The following is an 18,189-nucleotide window of genomic DNA, read 5'->3' on the forward strand; positions in this document are numbered from 1 at the left end:
GGGGCCGTGCTCTTGTTTTTAGGGTCGTGCTGATGCTACAGTAAAACTCCGGGCACTGCAGAGCTCTCAGGTATCCTTTATTCTTGTAGTAATAACGCAATTAATTAAACTTTTAGTGGTTTAACCCCTGCTGTGCCCTGTCTTGCTTACCTGGCCCCGCGGTTGGGGGGGCGGGGAGCATGTGTGTGTGTCCCCCCCAGCACAAGGGTGTTGGTCCTGCCCCAAAGTGGGGGTGTCCCGTCCCCCCCATCCCCTTAGGGCTCCTCTGAGCCCCCCACTGCAAAGCAGGGAGGGGGGGGACCCCCCCAAATGAGGCCTGTGATCCCCGTGGCCACGGTATGAGGGTGGGGACCCCCCTGCTCCGTCCCTAGTTCCCCCCCCGTCCCCCCTCCCAGGGGGTTCCTGGCCACCAGCTTTTTAAAAATAGAATTTCGCTGGGATTTTTAATGCTAAAGAATCAACGTGACAAAGAAATTAGTGCTAAACAAAGAGACCGAGGGCGGGGGGGGGGGCGGAACCGGGAGGGGACAACTCTGCAGCAGGACGGGCTGAGACTGGGGGGACACGGGGGGCATGGGGGGGGTCACTGCTCTTAAAGCAAAGAAAGGGGCTGGAGGCGGGGGGGCTGAAATGTTGAGGGTGCAGTGCTGGCTCTGCACCCCCCACAGCCACCCCAGGAGGGAAAGGGGGTCCCGGGGCGGGCACCGGGTTCTGTCCTGCCCCCCATCCCCTCCCCAGAGCGTCCCGGAGGGAAAAACCCCCCACACCCCCCAGGGAAAAGCAGCAGAGAAATTATTGCAAAAGGGACACGGAGAGGGGGGGGTCACAGTCCCAAATTCCTGGAACAGAGTCAAAACAAACAAAGGTGCTCAAGGGAGCAGGAGGTGACAGCCCAGGGGGCACCAGCCCCTCCTCGGGGTGCGGGACGGTGCTGGGGGGGGACACAGGGTGCGAGAAACAAAGAAAAGGGCGGCGGGTGGGAGCTGAGCGGTGCTGGGGCCGCAGGGGGACATGCAGGGACCGGGGGGGTGTCACCGCCGCTGTCACCTGGGAGCAGCAGCAGCTCGAGTCACAGCAGATGCCAAAAGGGGGGGCCAGGCCCGTCCCCCCCGCCCAGGTCCTCAACATCTTGTGGGGACGTCCAGGGGACGTTCAGTAATACTGACGGGAGCGGCGGGGGGAGCGCGGTCCCCGTCCCCAGCCCTTCGCTGGCTGTCGCCCCCACGCGACACTGACGTTACCGCATGATGCGTTTTCGCTTGGATTTTTCACAAGTGGGTTTTGTCTTCTTGGAGGGGGGGGGTAGTTTGTTTGTTTTTTTTCCTCGTTTCATTTTGTTGAGGAGCCTTGGCCAAAGCAGCCCCAGGAAGATGCTGCGCCTTGACGTCCTTGTCCCCAGGAGCTGTTCAGGAGCCCTCACATGATGCCGTTGGTGAGATACTGGAAGCCGTCGTAGAGCTTGGTGGTGATGGAGCGCATGCTGCCGTCCACCATCTGGTTGATCAGCACCTGCAGCTGCTCCTCCGTCATGTTCATGTGGAAACGCTCCTTCAGGTTGCGGATGGTGGACGAGCCGTGGAAACAGGGGAGCTGCGACCCTGCGGGACACAGGGACACGGGTCGGTGGCCTCTGTCCCCCTTTGTCACCATTTGTGGCCCCCGGGAGACGCTGTGTCACCAAGCCCATTTTTGGGTGCCCCCGGCTCCTCTTACCTTGCTGCATGATCTCCACGATCTGCACCACTTTGTCCATGTGCTTGCGGGCGGCGATGAGCCCCTGCAGCATCAGCATCTTGTAGTAGTTGAACATGTCCCCGTCCAGCCCGCCCATCACCTGCAGGGGACAGGGGTGGATTTTGGAGGGGATTTCACTTCAAAAAGACACCTCCAGTGTCCAGGTCCCGAGAGCAGCTCGGCCGAGGTGGCCGAGGAGCCGCCGCGGGTGACAAACCCACTGCACGGTCACCCCCCAGACTCCGTCACGTCCCCCCGCTTCACTCACATCCACGAATTCCGTGGTGAGCTTGAAAGCCGACGTCTCGAAGCCGAGATTTCTGGGGGAGCTGGAGAGGATGAACCCGAAGTCGATGTGGATGATGTGTCCGTCCGCGTCCAGCAAGATGTTGCCGTTGTGCCTGTGCGGGAGAGGGGAAACGGCCTGTTAAACTTTGCGCGCGGCCACGGGATTTCCCTGCCGTACCCAGGGACAAAATGACGGACTGCGGGAAAAGCCGCAAAACCGGCGCGGGGACTCGCCTGTCCTTGACCTGCAGCAGGTAGCACACCAGGCAGTAACCGGCACAGCTCTGCACAAAGTTCCTCTGTGCCGTCAGGAAGGACTCGGTGTTGTAATTCCCGTGTTCCTGCAGGAAATAATCCAGCAGCGAGAGCAGCGATTGCTTCTTGATTTGGTGGATGGACACAGCGTTCACCACAGGCTCAATCATGCCGCTGTCGGCGGAGATGACGAGGATTTTGTATGGCTTGATCCAGAGCGGGACGCGCTCCTGTTCCCAGATGGACTGCGGGAGAAAGCGAGAAAATCCCTCAGGGCCCCCCGAGCCGGTGTGGCCCCCGCGCGGCCCCCGCGCAGCCGCTCGCCCCCTCACCTGCAGCTGCTTGAGGACCTGGAAGGCCAAGAGCTCCTGCCGCAGGTCGTCCCCGCACTTGACGATGACGGAGAGGAGGCGCCAAGAGGGCAGGTGGCCATAGGGGGACCCTTCGCGGATCCTCCTGTGGGGAATCACAGAATGTCAGGGGCTGGAAGGGACCTCGGAAGCTCATCCAGTCCAACCCCCCCGCCGGAGCAGGAACACCCAGCTGAGGTTACACAGGAAGGTGTCCAGGCGGGTTGGAATGTCTGCACAGAAGGAGACTCCACAACCTCCCTGGGCAGCCTGGGCCAGGCTCTGGCACCCTCACCGCGAACAAGTTTCTTCTCCTATTCAAGCGGAACCTCCTGTGTTCCAGTTTGCACCCATTGACCCTTGTCCTGTCACTGGCTGTCACCCAGAAGAGCCTGGCTCCATCCTCCTGACACTCCCCCTTTCCATATTGATCCCCATGAATGAGCTCAGCCCTCAGTCTCCTCTTCTCCAGCTCCAGAGCCCCAGCTCCTCAGCCTTTCCTCGGCAGGGAGATGCTCCACTCCCTCCAGCATCTTGGTGGCTGCGCTGGACTCTCTCCAGCAGTTCCCTGTCCTGCTGGAGCTGAGGGGCCCAGAACTGGACACAATATTCCAGCTGCGGCCTCCCCAGGGCAGAGCAGAGGGGCAGGAGAACCTCTCTGACCTACTGACCACCCCCCTTCTAATCCCCCCCAGGTCCCATTGGCCTTCCTGGCCACAAGGGCCCAGTGCTGGCTCAGCCCACAGCACCCAGTATTCCCACTTGGTCACCCATCCAAGGACTAACCGGGCCTGACCCTGCTTAGCTTCCAAGATCGGCCATTCTCAGGCTGCAATGGCTGTTTATATTATATATATATATATATATATATATATGTTCCCCAAGTGTATCCTGATAGTATCTGAACTAAACCCTTTTTTCAAGGGCAGAGTAGAGAGGAGGAGAATCTCTCTGGACCTACTGACCACCCCCCTTCTAATCCCCCCAGGTCCCATTGGCCTTCCTGGCCACAAGGGCCCAGTGCTGGCTCATGCTCACCCTGCTGTCCCTCAGGACCCCCAGCTCCCTTTTCACAGCTCTCCAACAGCTCATTCCCCAACTTACACTGGAACCTGGGGTTGTTCCTGCCCAGATGCAACACTCTACACTTGCCCTTGTTATATTTCATTAATATGGGACAAGGGACAAGGACGGGAGCATGACGGGGGGCAGCACCCCGAGGGGCTCCCATCAGGGCTGGGGGGGCCCCGGTACCACAGAGCTCTGCACCACGGCGGCTGCCAAGTACAACGCGGACAAACCTCCAGGTTTATAGAGCCCAGAGGGCTCTTGCTCAGGTCGAAATTTGGGTGTTGGACATGCAGCTATTGATGAGGAACACAACAGAGTTTATTTTGTGCCAGGCCTAACTCTTCTGATGTAAAAGATGCCCGTGAATACCTGGTAACGCCCCTCAAAGCCCAACCCCAGGGCGGCAAACCCGCCGCGGATTCTGATTCTCTCCCTCCTGGGGCGCACCCGCTGCTCTCTGCTCTCCACGTGGGGACACGTGGGGCCCAAAGTCAAGGCCACGGAGCCATTTCCTCAAGTTTCTGTGCTGGCCAAAGTCCCCGTGGCGCCCGGCCCGGCCCATCACCCGCGTCCCTTCCAGCCCTACCTGACTTTCTCCTGCCAGGGCTCCTTGAGGGCGACGGCCGACGGGTCCTCGGGGTCCCTCCGGAAGGCGGTGGGGGTGTGCGCCAGCTGCTCCGAGAGCCGCCGCCTGCCAAACGCAGCCGTTACGGAGCGAAACGCGGCGTTGAGAGAGAAAAGCGGCGTCCCCACGCGCTCCCGGAGCCTTTTCCGTCCAAAGGACCCCGCGAATCTCAGGGATTCACCCCAAACCCAGAGCCAGGGAGGCAAAAGCTGCGCGGGGGCAGCTGCACCAGCCCAGTCCTCAATGTAGTGCTCTCGCCCACCACAGTGCAAATGTTTGGGTTTTTTTTTTTTTCCTCCAAGAATCTAGGAGAAAAATCTCAACCCGCTCTAAAATTTCAGCCATAACCCACTCGAGCGAAGCCGCGGCCTCACCTGATGTCCCCGGCGGCGATGAAGACGGGCTCACGGCTCTCCTGGCTGGTGATGCTGTCCACCGAGAACTGCGAGATGTTGTCGCAGCTGTTGGCGTGGATCTCCGGCAGCTGCCAGGGGGGGAAAAGGCGCGAGAGGTGGGACGTGGCGGCCGTTCCGAGCCGCCAGCCCCGCCGCCGGGTGCCGAACTCACCTCCACCTGCAGCTCCACGATGTCGTCCACGGACCAAGCCTCGTCGTCGTTGTCGTAGTTGGGGACGGTGGAGAAGCTGCCAGTCCTCTGCTCGTGGGTGATGCCGCACTCGGGGAGGTTCTCGGCCGAGCGGGTGCTGCGGATGCGGTTCTCGGGGATCCGGGCGGGCACATTCGCGGTGTCGAAATTGTCACATTCAAGTACTTCAACGTAGATTAAATAGGGAGCCTGGGAGGGGCACAAAACATGTGTTCATTACCAGAGCGGCTATGGGAGACAGCACGACGCTCTTAACTCTTGCAGAGGGTTTTTTTGGCAATTAGATGCCCAAACCGGAGGGGGCCCGTGCCGAGGACAAAAACCCACCTCACGAGGACAAAAACCCCACCTTCCAAGGCAAAAAGCCGCTATCGTACCTTGTCCTTGGAGTTGAGGACGACGGCCTGGGTGTGCGGCACGCGCACGACATGGTGGTCGAAGCCGGCGGTGGGGAGCCAGACGCGTGCCGGCAGCTTGTGGTTGAGCAGCGACAGCTCCGAGATGAGCCGCTGCGTCTTCTGCTCTTTGGTGGGCAGGGTGGCCAAGCGCTTCCCGATGGAGATCAGGGCCTTGATGAAATCCCGCTCGGGAGCGAGTCTGACGGGCTGGAGGGGTCGGGGAAGGAGGGAGTTAGAAAGGTGAGGGGTTGAGGAGACATCAACCATTTTGCGAATAGGCTCCACGGTCTAAAATCGTCGGGGTTAACCCCACAGGCTCTTCCCATCCCTCCCTCTTGGATGACACTCCTGTCTGGCTCGTCAACCGGAGCCAGAGCAGCATCAAGTCACTTTTTCCAGAAATCCTCCCCAAAATTCCAGAGCCCATATCCCCACCAGAAACCCCCGGATCCCCGAGCACAAATCAGCCTTGTCCCCGTTTTATTTTTTTCTTTTTTTTTTGGTCGATTGCTGCTCAATCCCATCATTTCATAAAGATCAAACTGCGATTCGGGAAGCCCCTCAGACCTCCCTTGCCCCACAGATTCATCCAAGCCCTTCGCTCCACTTTTCCCAAGCGTTTAAATCACGATTGCAGCTGATTTTGCCATTTCGGATGCAGAATGAAACTCGCTGCGCAATCATGCTGGAAACACACATGCAACAAGCTACGGAGCGGGAGAAGGGGAAGCGAAGGAGCCGCCGCCGAGCGACACAAAGGGACAGGGAGAAGAGAAAGATGGGGCTGGGGGTTCCCTTTTGGTAAAGGGTGGGTGGGAAGCGGTTTGTATCTGTCCAAAATCCTCCCAAAAATCCTCCCTGGCACGACGTTGAACCCCAGATCTCACTCTCACCCTCTGGGCAGAGGAGAAATATTGAAAAGCAGCTGCTGCTCCGGCCCTGGATGGGCCTCGATTGCGTTTAATCCAGTTCTGCGCAAAGCGGGATGATGTTCCAAGGGCCTCCTGCTCTCCAGGGTTCGCACATCCCTGATATTATCCCCAAAACAGCCCTGAGATCTCTGCTTTCTACGGCAAAACCGCGGCCGCCCCCGCCAGAACCAGATCCCCCGATGGACTCAAGGGTTGGAAACTCCCGAGCGAAGCTGCTGCTTCACCAGATTGAGAAACGGTTCATTTTGGTGCAGGGTTTGATAAATAACCTGGGTCCAGGGGGAGGAGAAATCGCCACCTGCGATTTGCAAAATAAAGCAACTTTTACCTAAATCTGGGGGGGCAAAGTGGGACGGGGAGCCCCATGTCCTACCTGCCCCCCGCCCAGCCTCGCACCGCTTAAAAAGATGCTACTGATTCAAAAAATAAATACAATGAAAAGAGCTCATTTTGAAGGAAAAACATCAGGGAAACGCTGGGTTTTGATTGAAAGAACAAAGCTGAATGCTTAACCCGTTTCCCCGAAAATAAGACCTACCCCAAAATTAAGCCCCAGTGTGATTTTTTCAGGATTTTTTTGAGGATGCTCGAAATTTAAGCCCTACTCCAAAAATCAGCCCTAATAACAATTCATTCAAAAAGTCAATTTGAACAGTGTCCAGGAAGCTATACATGTAAAAAAGTCAGCATCTTTTGAAGCAAAAATTAATACCGACCCTGTCTTATTTTCGGGGACACAGGGTAGAGGGGGGGAGGAGGCGAAAACCGATTTGTGGAAAAAAAGCAAATTAAATCTCATCCAGCAGAGAAGATTTTAAGTCAAATCCAAGGAAACAGCATTTCCTCTTCCATCTGCGGACGCCCCAAACCTGCTCCGTCCTCACACGAGGTTTCTCTCTCCTTTGCTTTTTTGATTTTGGGGCGGGGGGGGAAGACATGAGCCCCCAGGGCACCCCCAGCTCCTCGGGGACGTGCAGCCGGATTTGAGCCAAACCAGCGGATTCGCCCAAAGCTGCGTTTCCTGGGGCCGGCGGGGGGGAGACACGGAGCAGGGGGTGGGGACACGGTGTGGGGGGCACAGGAGATGCTGCTGGGTTGGGGACAGAGTTTGGGGGGCACGGGAGATGCTGCAGAGTTGGGGACAAGGAGTTTGGGGTCATAGGAGATGCTGCTGGGTTGGGGACACGGAGTTTGGGGTCACAGGAGATGCTGCTGGGATGGGGACACGGAGTTTGGGGTCACAGGAGATGCTGCTGGGGTGGGGACACGGAGTTTGGGTGGCAGAGAAGATGCTGCTGGGTTGGGGACATGGTGTTGGTGGGTTGGGGACACGGAGTTCGGGGCACAGGAGATGCTGCTGGGTTGGGGACACGGTGTTGGTGGTTTGGGGAAACTGAGTCTGGGGTCATAGGAGATGCTGCTGGGCTGGGGACATGGAATTTGGGGCACGGGAGATGCTGCTGAGTTGGAGACACAGAATTTGGGATCACAGGAGCTGCTGCTGGGTTGGGGACAGGGTGCTGCTGAGTTGGGGACACGGTGCTGCTGGGCTGGGGACACGCTGTGCAGGTGGCAGAGGAGATGCTGCTGCAGGGTGACAGGCGGGGGGACGGACGGATGGACGGACCAGCCACTTACGGGAGAACACGACTTATGGAGGCTTTCCGAGCTGGAGGAGAGCTCCTGGGAACAGGGGGAACGGGGCGGTGAGAGGAGGGCGAGAGGGGAGAAAAAGCAACAGTTTAGCTCCAGGTTCTCCATTCCCAACCAGCACTTTTTGCTGCTTTTCTCTTTTTTTGGTGTGTTTTTTTCTCCCCACCCCGTCACAATTTGGCGGCGGTTTAATGAGGAAGCAAACGGGGAGCGGGGCTGACGGCTCTGAGCAGAACCTACTGCTAAACGCCCCTAAAACCCCCAGATTTTCCCCATTTACATCCTTTAAAATCCTCTTCTAACGAAGGTTTCAGCTCTGACTTCCCTGGCCCACATGGGCTGATTTCTGCCCCAAAAGCAGCTCCAAAACCACTTCATTTTTCTTCCCCAGGCTCTAATTTAGCCTCTCATTTCAGCAGATAAAATCAACCCCATGGAAACTTCCATAAAGATTAAAAATCCTGACAATTGAACTATTTCCGCGATCGACGAGACGGTTCGAATCGGCGGCGGAGCCCAGAAATCCATTATTTCACGAAAAAAACAACAAAAAAGATAATAATAGAGCTTTGTGCCCTTGAGACCAGCGTGTAATTGGTTTTAAAAACCCACTGCCCAAAAAGCAACAAATGGGTTTGGGCTCAGGGTGTTAATTACAGGGATGCACTAATTCCGTAGGAAATAACGGTGTTTAAATTAATCACGCACGGCCCCACGTTACCACCTTCCTCGGGGCATCACACCCTTTCCTGGGTCTTAAATCCAGATATTTTGGGGTCATTTCCCGTCTTTTGCTTTAATTAAATATCTCTACCCAGCAAAGGAGCCGCAGGACGGTGCCGAAAAGCTGAAAAGCGCCTAAAAATCCCCATCTCCCCCCATTTGTTCACAGGCAGAACAAGAGTTTGCAATGACCAAGGGCAGAGTTTCCAAATCCCTCTCAGATTTAGGAACCACTTTTCATGCGAAAGCCTCAAATCTCTCCATTTTCCAGGTCAAACATGACCTCTCACACGGCACCGCGAGGCCTTTGATCCCGCCGGAAAGCTTTAAAAAGCGACTTATCCACTCGATTTGAAAAATTCCATCTCTGAGAATCGCGACAAAAGAGCTGGAGACAAACCCCCCAGGGTCCGGCTCAGCAAATCCTGCCCTTAAACCAAAGCCTTGTGCCGAGTTTAAGGTGTCGGGGAGTCAACGCGCGGACGGGAACGCCGGCGTGGAGCTCGACTGATGATTCAATCGGCAGTTTTCTAATTAAATTTTCTTTTTTTCTCTTTACTCAACTAGAGGAACCAGTTGGGCCAAACGTTTCCGTCGTGCTGCGTTCAGGCTGCCAAGCCCTTCCCATTTAAACGGAGCTGCTTTGAACCCAGCTGGCGAACCAAAAAAACTAAAGACAATTAAAAAGCTGCTTTTCCCCACCCGCTCTGCCCGTTTTGGACCTTGGTCTCCGCTCCTGAAGGATCCGAGATTCCAACCGCCCCTCCCCAGGCAGGCGCTGTGATTTGTTCTTCTCACCCGCAATGCTCCAAAGTTCGGTGCGTCTGCCCTAATAATAAAATAAAATAATAATAAACGACCGCGGTAGCCCCCGATTTCTCAGCATCGTCTTCGCCGTGTCCTGCCACGCTGGCAGGGGCCAAATCGTGGCGATAAAGGGTGTGGGTGACTGGTGCCAGACTGGGAAAACTGGGGAGAGAACCAGCGCTGAACCAACCTCACCTTTAACTTCCCAGTTTGTCCGGGAAAAGCGTTTTCCGAAAGCCCCGACCCTACCAGAAAGGCAAAGAAAATCCCCAAAATGCCCGTTTAGGCAAGCGCTGGCTGGGCTGGGGGTCCCTCCCGGCTTCCACCGGCCCAATTCCTGCGGGTTTCTGCCCAATTTGACCAGTTTCACCATCACACGAGCAGGACCCGGTTCGTTCCGCGGGGCTCCCCCGGTTTCCAGCACCAGCGTCGGGTTACAGCGAGTTCCTCCCCTCCAGACCTCACGTTGCTCAAGTGGAAAATTCAAGGCCGAGCGGCCCCGGCACATTTAATCCGGGCTTTGTAAAAGGGATCGGAGAGTGGGACATGAAACGCAAAACCACCCCAGAAACCGGGGCTGGAGGAACGGCCGAGTCCACCCACCGCGAAATGAGCCAAGTTTCGAGCTTGCGGCTTCGCCTCTGCGTTCATTGAAAAGCAACAAACGCCAAATAAATTTATACCATTAGAATCACGGAATGACGTTACGGACGCCTAACGCGGTGAGGATTAAAAACCCACGGCGCAAACGGCGCTTGAAATAAAACCGCGGGGAAAGGCCAGATCCACCCCAGAGCGCTGGCTTTGCCACCAGCCGTCCCCGCCACGCTCTAAAACCAACGCGGGGGATTTTTTGTCTCTTAAGCAGTGTTAATACCGGCTTTGGGTCTGACTCAGCTAATCCAGGAACGGCAGCGAAGGACGGAGGCACCTTTAGGAGCCCCCTCTGTCCTTACCTTGTATTTCAGACCCGCGCCCACCTGCGAAGCTCCAGCTTTGCCTCCCTGCGGCTCTTCCAGATGCATTTTAACCCATTTCTCCTGCTTTTCACCAGCCCATTTCCCCGCGCACCCTCTGCTCCACCTCACATCACCCCCTGCGCCCGATCTGGCTCCGAATCATCCACGTTCGTGCAGCAGCTCCGCGTCTGCAGCGCGCGGAAACGCTGCGCGAGCATCACGAGGCGGCTGGAAAAAACGTCTTCCCCTCAGCTGGGTTGTATTTGGCTTTTTTCTTTTTAATTAGAAAGAGACACACAGCTGAACACAAGATGCATTTGCAGACGGGGCCAAGGCGAGACCAGACACAGCACGAGGAGATTCAGGTGTTGCCACTTTCCCTAATCCGGACTAACGACTTGGTTGGGTTTACCTTCTCGCGTTTTGCAATTTTATTTTTGCAAAGAGAGAAGCTGGAGCTCCCCTGACCCTCGGACACGGCACGCAGGGGGAATAAAGTAACTCCGGGAGAAGCACACGGGAGATTTTATGCTGTAAAATCTCTAGTTTAAGGAAATTTGGGCAACGAGCTTGGGGCTTCTCCCAGCAAAACTCAATTCAGCCATCTGCTGGTTTCCCGGACTGCGGGAAAATCAGCTCATATATTAAAGCAGATTAAAGTGGCGAATTCCAGAATTTGCTGGAATTTATGCCTTGCCCCCCCACCACCTGGGCAGCTCCAGGGCCGGCTGGTTTCAAACAGGAGATTTCAAATATTTCAATATATTTCAGATAACCCGGCTCGGGGCCGCTGGCGGGGGATATTCTACATCAGGAAAGTTCTTACTGCATCTCGAGCGTCCCCGTCGCTGTGAGCGTTTAAACAGCTCGCCTGGCGATCAAAACACATTTCAAACATCGCCAAGAGAAGCCCTTGGCAGCACTGCTTTCATCCATCATTTATGTAAAGCTTCGCTTTCCATTATTCAAGCGGCCACAGGCAGCGCGAACAGGAGAGACCTCGGCGCGTCCTGTTTTCCACGGCGCAGAGACATCCAAGATTCATTTACCCGCCGGCAAACACCAAAAACCCAACTCACACCTGGGTTTTGGGCTGAGAACCGCAGGGAACGGGACGGGGTGGTTTGAATTTGGAACCAGCCCGGGTGGCCGTCACTTCACGCCTCCGAAACGTCCCTCAAACCCGTATCCCGAGGATTTACAGCCCGGCGTGGAGCCGAGGGACGGGGGGATCTCAGGCAAGTCAGGAAAGCCAAGAAATATTCTGAAGAAAAGAGTCACGAGCTGCAGAGTGTGTAGACAGAGCCGGGGGGAGGTTGGTTTTCAAGGTCTCACCAGCAGCTCAGCGCCAAAGCAACTTTGTGCCGCTTTTTGTCACTTAAAAATAACCAGCGCAAAGCCTGCGGGCGCTGTTTGGGTTTGGAAGACACATGACGTGCACATGGCCGAGCTCACCTATTCAAGCGTTGCTTGGTTTGGCATTAAAACACATTAACGCCCAACCCTGGGAAGGGGCAGCGTCCCCCCCGCCTGGCTCCACACCGGCCCGAGTTGCCGAAAAAGGCAGAAAACCCAAGCAGGGCTCGGCAAAGCCCTGGGCCTTTGGTTTATCTGCCCATGGCCTGTTCTGCCAGCGATTAAACCTCATTGTTGCTAAGTCTGAACAAGTCGGGACACGGAGGAAACCAGATTTGCAACAGCCATCAGATTGTAAAAGAGACAGCAGCCGAGTCGTGTGGGAATTCGGTGACGTAGGAAGCGACTCGGTCATCCCGGCCCAGATTTCTGCCTCACCTCGAAGCCACCAAACGTCCTCCCTGCCCCTCACACCCAAGAAAATCCCCCCACCAGAGCCCCAGCACCCTGGGGTGTGACCCACCGGTGTGCAGCACTTCTAGAGACCCAGGAAACAACAATCCAACCGTTTGCAGCAACCAGGACCAAAACCAAACCGTGCGGTAAAGGAGGAGCCACACGCTGCGACCCAGCGGCCGCGGGGGGAGCCCCAACGTTACCTCCTCCTCGCTCTCGACTTTGGGATTGCTGGCTGTGCGCTTCAGGTTGCTGCTCAGGCTGATGCTGACGGTGGCGTCCGACTTGGACCTCTGGTGAGTCCTTTTGGAAGGGGACAAGCCCGTGTCGGGCGCCGGGCTCAGCGACGGCAGCTCCCTCTTCTTGTGAGCCGGCTTCAGCTCATCCGAGAGGATGAGCTTGCGCAGCTTGGTCCCGCGGGAGTGTCGCTGGGTGGAGATGTGCATGTCGGAGGAGTAGGCGCCCAGCAGCAGGGCGCACTGCAGCGAGAAGTTGATGCTCTGCCGGCAGCGGTGTACGATGTAGGGCTTGATGGCGTCCCCCACGTCCTCGTCCATGTGGATGTACATGTTGAGCAGCTGCGGCAGGTAGAAGTCGACCTCCTCGTTCCTGAAGCAGAACAACCTGTTCCCGATGTAAGCCTGCACGCCGGGTTCCTTTGAGTTGTACAGGTACGAAATGGCCATGGAAATATCAAAGAGTTTGGACTCAAAGAGCCGGAGGAGCCAGGATTGCTTGGCCGAGTTGTTCTTCTGCCGCTTGCGGGCGGTTTTCACCGTGTTGGCCGCCGCTTCGTCCTCCTCCCGGATCCTGGAGGCCGCGCCGGGCGGATCGTCCAAGCACCGGATCTCACAGCCGTCCCCGACGTCTCCGTTGGCCAAATCGGCCGCGGTGCGCGGCGCCGGCTCTGCCGCACTGTCGGAGCAGGCGCCGTGCAGCAGCTTCACCTTCTCCAGGACCTCCTCGCAGGCCTTCTTGGCCACCTCGGGGTCGATGACGGCCAGCTCGCTGACACCTTCCGCAATGACGCTGAGGGACGTCCCGCCGCTCCCCGGATCCGCCACCGAGTCGCCCATAGCAGCGGCGGGTCCGCACGCTTCAAAGCTGGAAATGGAAAGGAAAAAAAAGACAAAAAGAGTCAGGGATAGAGCCGGCCGAGGAGAACCTGCTTCCAGCCGGAGGGTGGGAAAACAGGAATCGGCGCTGGGATGCGCCTCGAGCGCAGGTTTGGCGCGAACCTCTTGTCTGGAGAGGGACGGTGTCCCCGGGCGGCACACACGAGGCCGAGCCGGTCGCGTTGGGTTTTAAAGGTCTTCGCGGTCCCTTCCCCTCAGACCTGAGAGAGCTGGAAGCGTCTATCAGCCATTACACAAAATTTCCCCGTTACCATGACAATAAAAAACTGAGCGAGCCAAAAAAGAGACAGAAAAAGGGGGAAAAAAGAACCACGTTGCTTTGTGCTCTTTTTTTTTGCAACGCTGGGGCCAGAGGGCCGCGGGCTGGGGGTCCCAGTGGCTCCGCTTCTCCCTAAAAATGTCATTTATCCCCCATGCTCAGTTTTTGCTCTTTTAAGCCGAGGGTGACAGCGGGATGTGGCGCTGGGACGGCGAATCCCCCGTGCTGGATGAGCCTGAGCGAGAGCCGGGGCTGCCGGGAAAAGGTCCCCGCGTTCAAAGTCCAGACACCGACTCCAAGACTACGTGTCCTGCCCAACGATTCGCACCCAATTCCATTTTTAAAACTCGAGAAACGAGGGATTGAACGCCCTTCCCGGTTTCCCGTCCCGACAAAAAGAGCAGCGGCACGTCTCTACGGACACCCAGCGAGAGTAGAGGCGGCCGGTGCCAAGCGAAATCACCCTCTAAAAATAAACTACGGCGCTCTATTCAATCTATTCAACCAAATGTCTGGTTTTGGGAAAGAAGTTCACAAATCCTTTTTCTGCTCCCCCAGCGACCCCCGTGTTGCCGGAAGAGGATGCACCGGTGCGTTCTCGCAATGAGATATTTCCCCGTTAGTTTAGTGACCTTGGTTCGTGTGTTTATTTCTAAAGCAGCTCCCGAGGCGGTGGAAAGGGCGAGGAAACCCAGGGTGTTTCTGCCGGTGTGTCCAGATGCGAACGCCGCTTCCCAGAGACCCGATTCCTCCTCGTTTCCAAAGCGCTTCAGCTCTAACCAGGAGGTGACAAATCCCGACCAGAGTCCAGCATCGTTCACCCCGTCCCCGCGGCGGCAACACGCGACGTTTCCCTCCGGCGCAAATCCTGCGTGCTTCAAATTTTTGTGGTCATTAGATCCCTGAGCCCCTGCCCGCCAAAGGAAGCTGGTTTTCCTTCTTAGCCTCGCGCCACAAAAGCCCAGACGGTCTAATTTTTAAATTAACACCACGCCGGCAAGAAGGATCCCAAGGGGAACTGGGGCTAAGCAGGAATCATGCCAGCGCTCCTGGGGTCCTGCAAACGCTCGTGCCGAGACAACCGGGGTGACAAACGGAGCCTTTCGCCACCGTCACCCGGCCGGTGACACCGGAGCCGGGCAGAGCTCACAGCTGCCGAGCGGGTTAAACTCGGATTAGGGAGCTGCGCAAGATAAATCCGCCCACGGGCCGGCAGCGCTACCTCAGGCACGGCTGCCAGACCCACGCGGCGCCTTGTTTTTTGTTTTTTAAAATCAGCGCATTGACTGTTTATTATGATTATTTTGCTCTTCGCCCCCCCCCAACACTCACACAGCCGCGGTCTCCAGCGACATCCCGGCGATGGGGCCGATCGGGGCTCGCCGAGGACTCGTCCCCGTTCCTATCGCGCCCCAAAAATCGTTCCCCAGCTCCCCAGCCTCGCCACGTTTCTCCTTCGCTCGCATCTCCAGTCGTTAAATGCATCGCCGAGCGCTATTCGCTTCTCGAGGCTCAGCGAAACCCCCCCTGTCCCAACAGGGATCAAAACTGCAGGCGGTGAAGCAATCCGGGCTGGAAAACAGGCTGAGCTGGGTTCACGCGGCTCGTCCTCCACCCACGGCCCTAACGGGCCAAGTTTCTCTCTGGGGGAACGGCCCCGAAGCCGGGGATTAAATGGGGAATAAGGTAAAGCCCCCGTTAGCACAGATGGCGCCCGCGAAGCAGCCGCGCGTCGGTGCGGCGATCGGAGAGCGCGGCTCCCTCGGGAAGGGGCAAAAGCAGAGGGGGATCCAGGGGAACAGAGCGGCGGCTTCACGGGGGAACAGCAAAAAAAGAAAAATCTCGCTCCTGCCTGACTGGAGTAAGAAATATTAACCCTGGCAAACAACCAGGGGGACGGGATGAAGCCGCACCAAGACATCTGGTCTCCATTATGCCGCGTTACTTTTTGTTTTGCTCAGCACCGACGGCCTTCGGGCAACGATTCGCCCCCTAAATTCGGAATAAAATCGAAGTGAGAAATGCAGCAGGAGAATGACAAACCGCATGGTGCGGTAAAGAATGGCTCCAACTCCCAGTGCTCACCCGCAGCAAACTACTGATATTTGTTGTTGTGACATCTCTCCTCAAAATCCTTGCGCCTCCCGCAATTGTGGGAGCCCTAAAACCCCCCTGACCTCTGCAAAGTGCTCCAGTCCTTCGGAAAAGGCGGCTTTTTGGTGCAACGGGCATCATTTCGGCAAGGAAGCCCGTTGCAAACCCACTCCAAGTGAGGACAAACCCTCCCACCCCAGCACCCTGAACCCCGCAGCGAGGTGTGGGTGCCACGGCGGTGTCCTCCTCCCAGGGATCGCCAGGTCTGCGAACGCTCCCACAGCCCTTTCTACCCGTAAATTCACTATTTCAAGTTGCCATTGTTCCCCAAAGTCACATCCGAGTCTCTCTCTAAAGCGCGACTTGAAACAACGTGGGACGGAAAACGGAAGGAGAAAAGGCAGGAGCCGCCACCCCCGACTCCAAGAGCGGCTCTTCTGCTGCCGATCCCGGCCCCTGAACCACGACGGCGGCACAGCCCGAAATCCCGCTCAGATCGCCAAGCGCGAGGCCGGAGATGATTATCCAGCAAAATCGCTGCAAATCGGTGTTTCCACCCAGATCTGTACCCAGCTCCTTCCCCACGCTGCTCCTCCAAGTTTCGCCGGGGGTTGAAGAGAAGCAGAGGATGGCAAAGGCAACGATTCAATATTATTTATCATGCCTAAAGTTACTATCAATCCGAAGCAGAAGTTTTCGGGGGGGGGAAAGCATCGCGGGATCACTAACCCACCTCAGCACCCACCGACCCAGCGCATTACGCAATATCTCCGCTCTTTAAGTAGATATTTTAGGCAATTACAAAGCGCGAGGGGCAGCAGATGGCTCTGGGGGGTGGTGGTGAAGCCTCGTCAGAAATGACAGGAGGAAATTTGCTGGAGAAGTGGCTGAGCGGGGCTTTGCAAAGCTCGGCCTGCACCGGGAGCTTGGCTTAGCACTGAGCGGGATGCGCTGGGGGGACACGGGGGTCAGGGTCCTCACCGGGGATTTGGGGACAGTGGCTGGGAGGGGTTGTCACTGTGTCCCCTGGAAGGAGAGAAGGAAAAGGAAGGGAAGGGGGAAAAGGAAGGGAAGGGGGAAAAGGAAGGGAAGGGGGAAAAGGAAGGGAAGGGGGAAAAGGAAGGGAAGGGGGGAAAAGGAAGGGAAGGGGGGAAAAGGAAGGGAAGGGGGGAAAAGAAGGGAAGGGGGAAAAGGAAGGGAAGGGGGAAAAGGAAGGGAAGGGGGAAAAGGAAGGGAAGGGGGAAAAGGAAGGGAAGGGGGAGAGGGGCAGAAGGGCAAGGGAAGGGGGAGAGGGGCAGAAGGGCAAGGAAAAGGGGAGAAGGAGAGAAGGACAAGGAAAAGGGGAGAAGGAGAGAAGGACAAGGAAAAGGGGAGAAGGAGAGAAGGACAAGGAAAAGGGGAGAAGGAGAGAAGGACAAGGAAAAGGGGAGAAGGAGAGAAGGAGAAGGGGAAAAGGAGAAGGAGAGAAGGAGAAGGAAAAGGAGAAGGAGAAGGGGAGGAGGAGAAGGGAAAGGAAGAAGGAGAAGGGAAAGGAAGAAGGAGAAGGGAAAGGAAGAAGGAGAAGGGAAAGGAAGAAGGAGAAGGGAAAGGAAGAAGGAGGAGGGAAAGGAGAAGGGGAGAAGAAGGAGAAGGAAAAGGGGAAGGGGAAGGGGAAGGAACAGCGTCCATACCTGGAGCGATCCCGGCCCGTCCGGCCGCCTCTCCGCCCGGGGATGCCGACGCTGGGGGCAGCGCAGGCGGCTCATCTTGGGACAGCGGCTCCGCGGGGCTCCGGGGACGATCGGCTGCTGCTGGGGGAGGAGGAAAAAACATTTTAAAAATTTTTAAAAAACAAGGGGAAAAGGTGATTTTCCTGCGCGACGAGGCGCCTCGGCCCGCAGAGCCGCGGAGGCCCCGGCAGGAAGCGGCGGCTCCCCGGGAAGGGCCGCGGGCCGGGACCGGCGACTGACCTCCCGGAGCGACCGCAACACCGACTCCGGAGACACACACACACACACCGCCCCCCCGGCCCGGGGTGACGGTGCCGCCGCGGCCCGGCCCGGGGGGACAGGCCCGGGGCGCCGGGGAGGCCGCGGGGACGCAGGGAAGGCCGCGGGGGGGGCGGTGGTTCCCCCGCCGGGTGCTCCCGGGGCCGGTGCGGCGCTCACCTGCGCGGGGCCGGGGCGGAGCGGGGCGGAGCGGGGCGGGCGGAGCGGACGGAGCGGGGCGGCGGGGGAGGCCCGGGCTGCGCGCGCCGCCGCCTCACGGCGCTGAGGGGCCGGAACGGGCCTGCCCGCCCGCCAGCGCCCCCTGCCGGCCCGGCGGTCTAGCTGGGGGGACAGGGAACTGCTGGAGAGAGTCCAGCGCAGCCACAAGGATGCTGGAGGGAGTGGAGCATCTCCCTGCCGAGGAAAGGCTGAGGAGCTGGGGCTCTGGAGCTGGAGAAGAGGAGACTGAGGGCTGAGCTCATTCATGGGGATCAATATGGAAAGGGGGAGTGTCAGGAGG

The 18,189-nt window shown here is 57.6% G+C and overlaps 1 protein-coding gene across 5 annotated transcripts; it reads right to left on the minus strand.

Moving 5' to 3' along the window:
• Positions 1–7: 7 nt before the first annotated feature.
• PI4KB (phosphatidylinositol 4-kinase beta) lies at positions 8–17,941 on the minus strand. 5 transcript variants are annotated; one of them, XM_065653885.1, is made up of 13 exons: positions 17,850–17,941; positions 17,373–17,492; positions 12,417–13,317; positions 7,898–7,942; positions 5,307–5,534; positions 4,891–5,118; positions 4,698–4,807; positions 4,285–4,389; positions 2,610–2,733; positions 2,257–2,522; positions 2,003–2,135; positions 1,714–1,834; positions 12–1,598 (listed from the first exon to the last, which is right to left on the minus strand). In XM_065653885.1, exons 3-13 carry the CDS (start codon positions 13,287–13,289, stop codon positions 1,417–1,419), a joined length of 2,415 nt encoding a protein of 804 aa, XP_065509957.1. In that variant the 5' UTR covers positions 13,290–13,317; positions 17,373–17,492; positions 17,850–17,941; the 3' UTR covers positions 12–1,416. The 5 variants fall into 5 exon arrangements, with proteins under 5 accessions (XP_065509961.1, XP_065509957.1, XP_065509958.1 ...); XM_065653886.1 differs by having other exon boundaries at positions 17,373–17,489; positions 17,850–17,940; XM_065653887.1 differs by lacking the exon at positions 17,850–17,941 and adding an exon at positions 17,652–17,814 and having other exon boundaries at positions 17,373–17,489.
• Between the last annotated feature and the right edge of the window lie 248 nt (positions 17,942–18,189).

The sequence above is a fragment of the Caloenas nicobarica genome, chromosome 31 (genome assembly GCF_036013445.1).
Source record: "Caloenas nicobarica isolate bCalNic1 chromosome 31, bCalNic1.hap1, whole genome shotgun sequence".
NCBI classification, from domain to species: domain Eukaryota; kingdom Metazoa; phylum Chordata; class Aves; order Columbiformes; family Columbidae; genus Caloenas; species Caloenas nicobarica.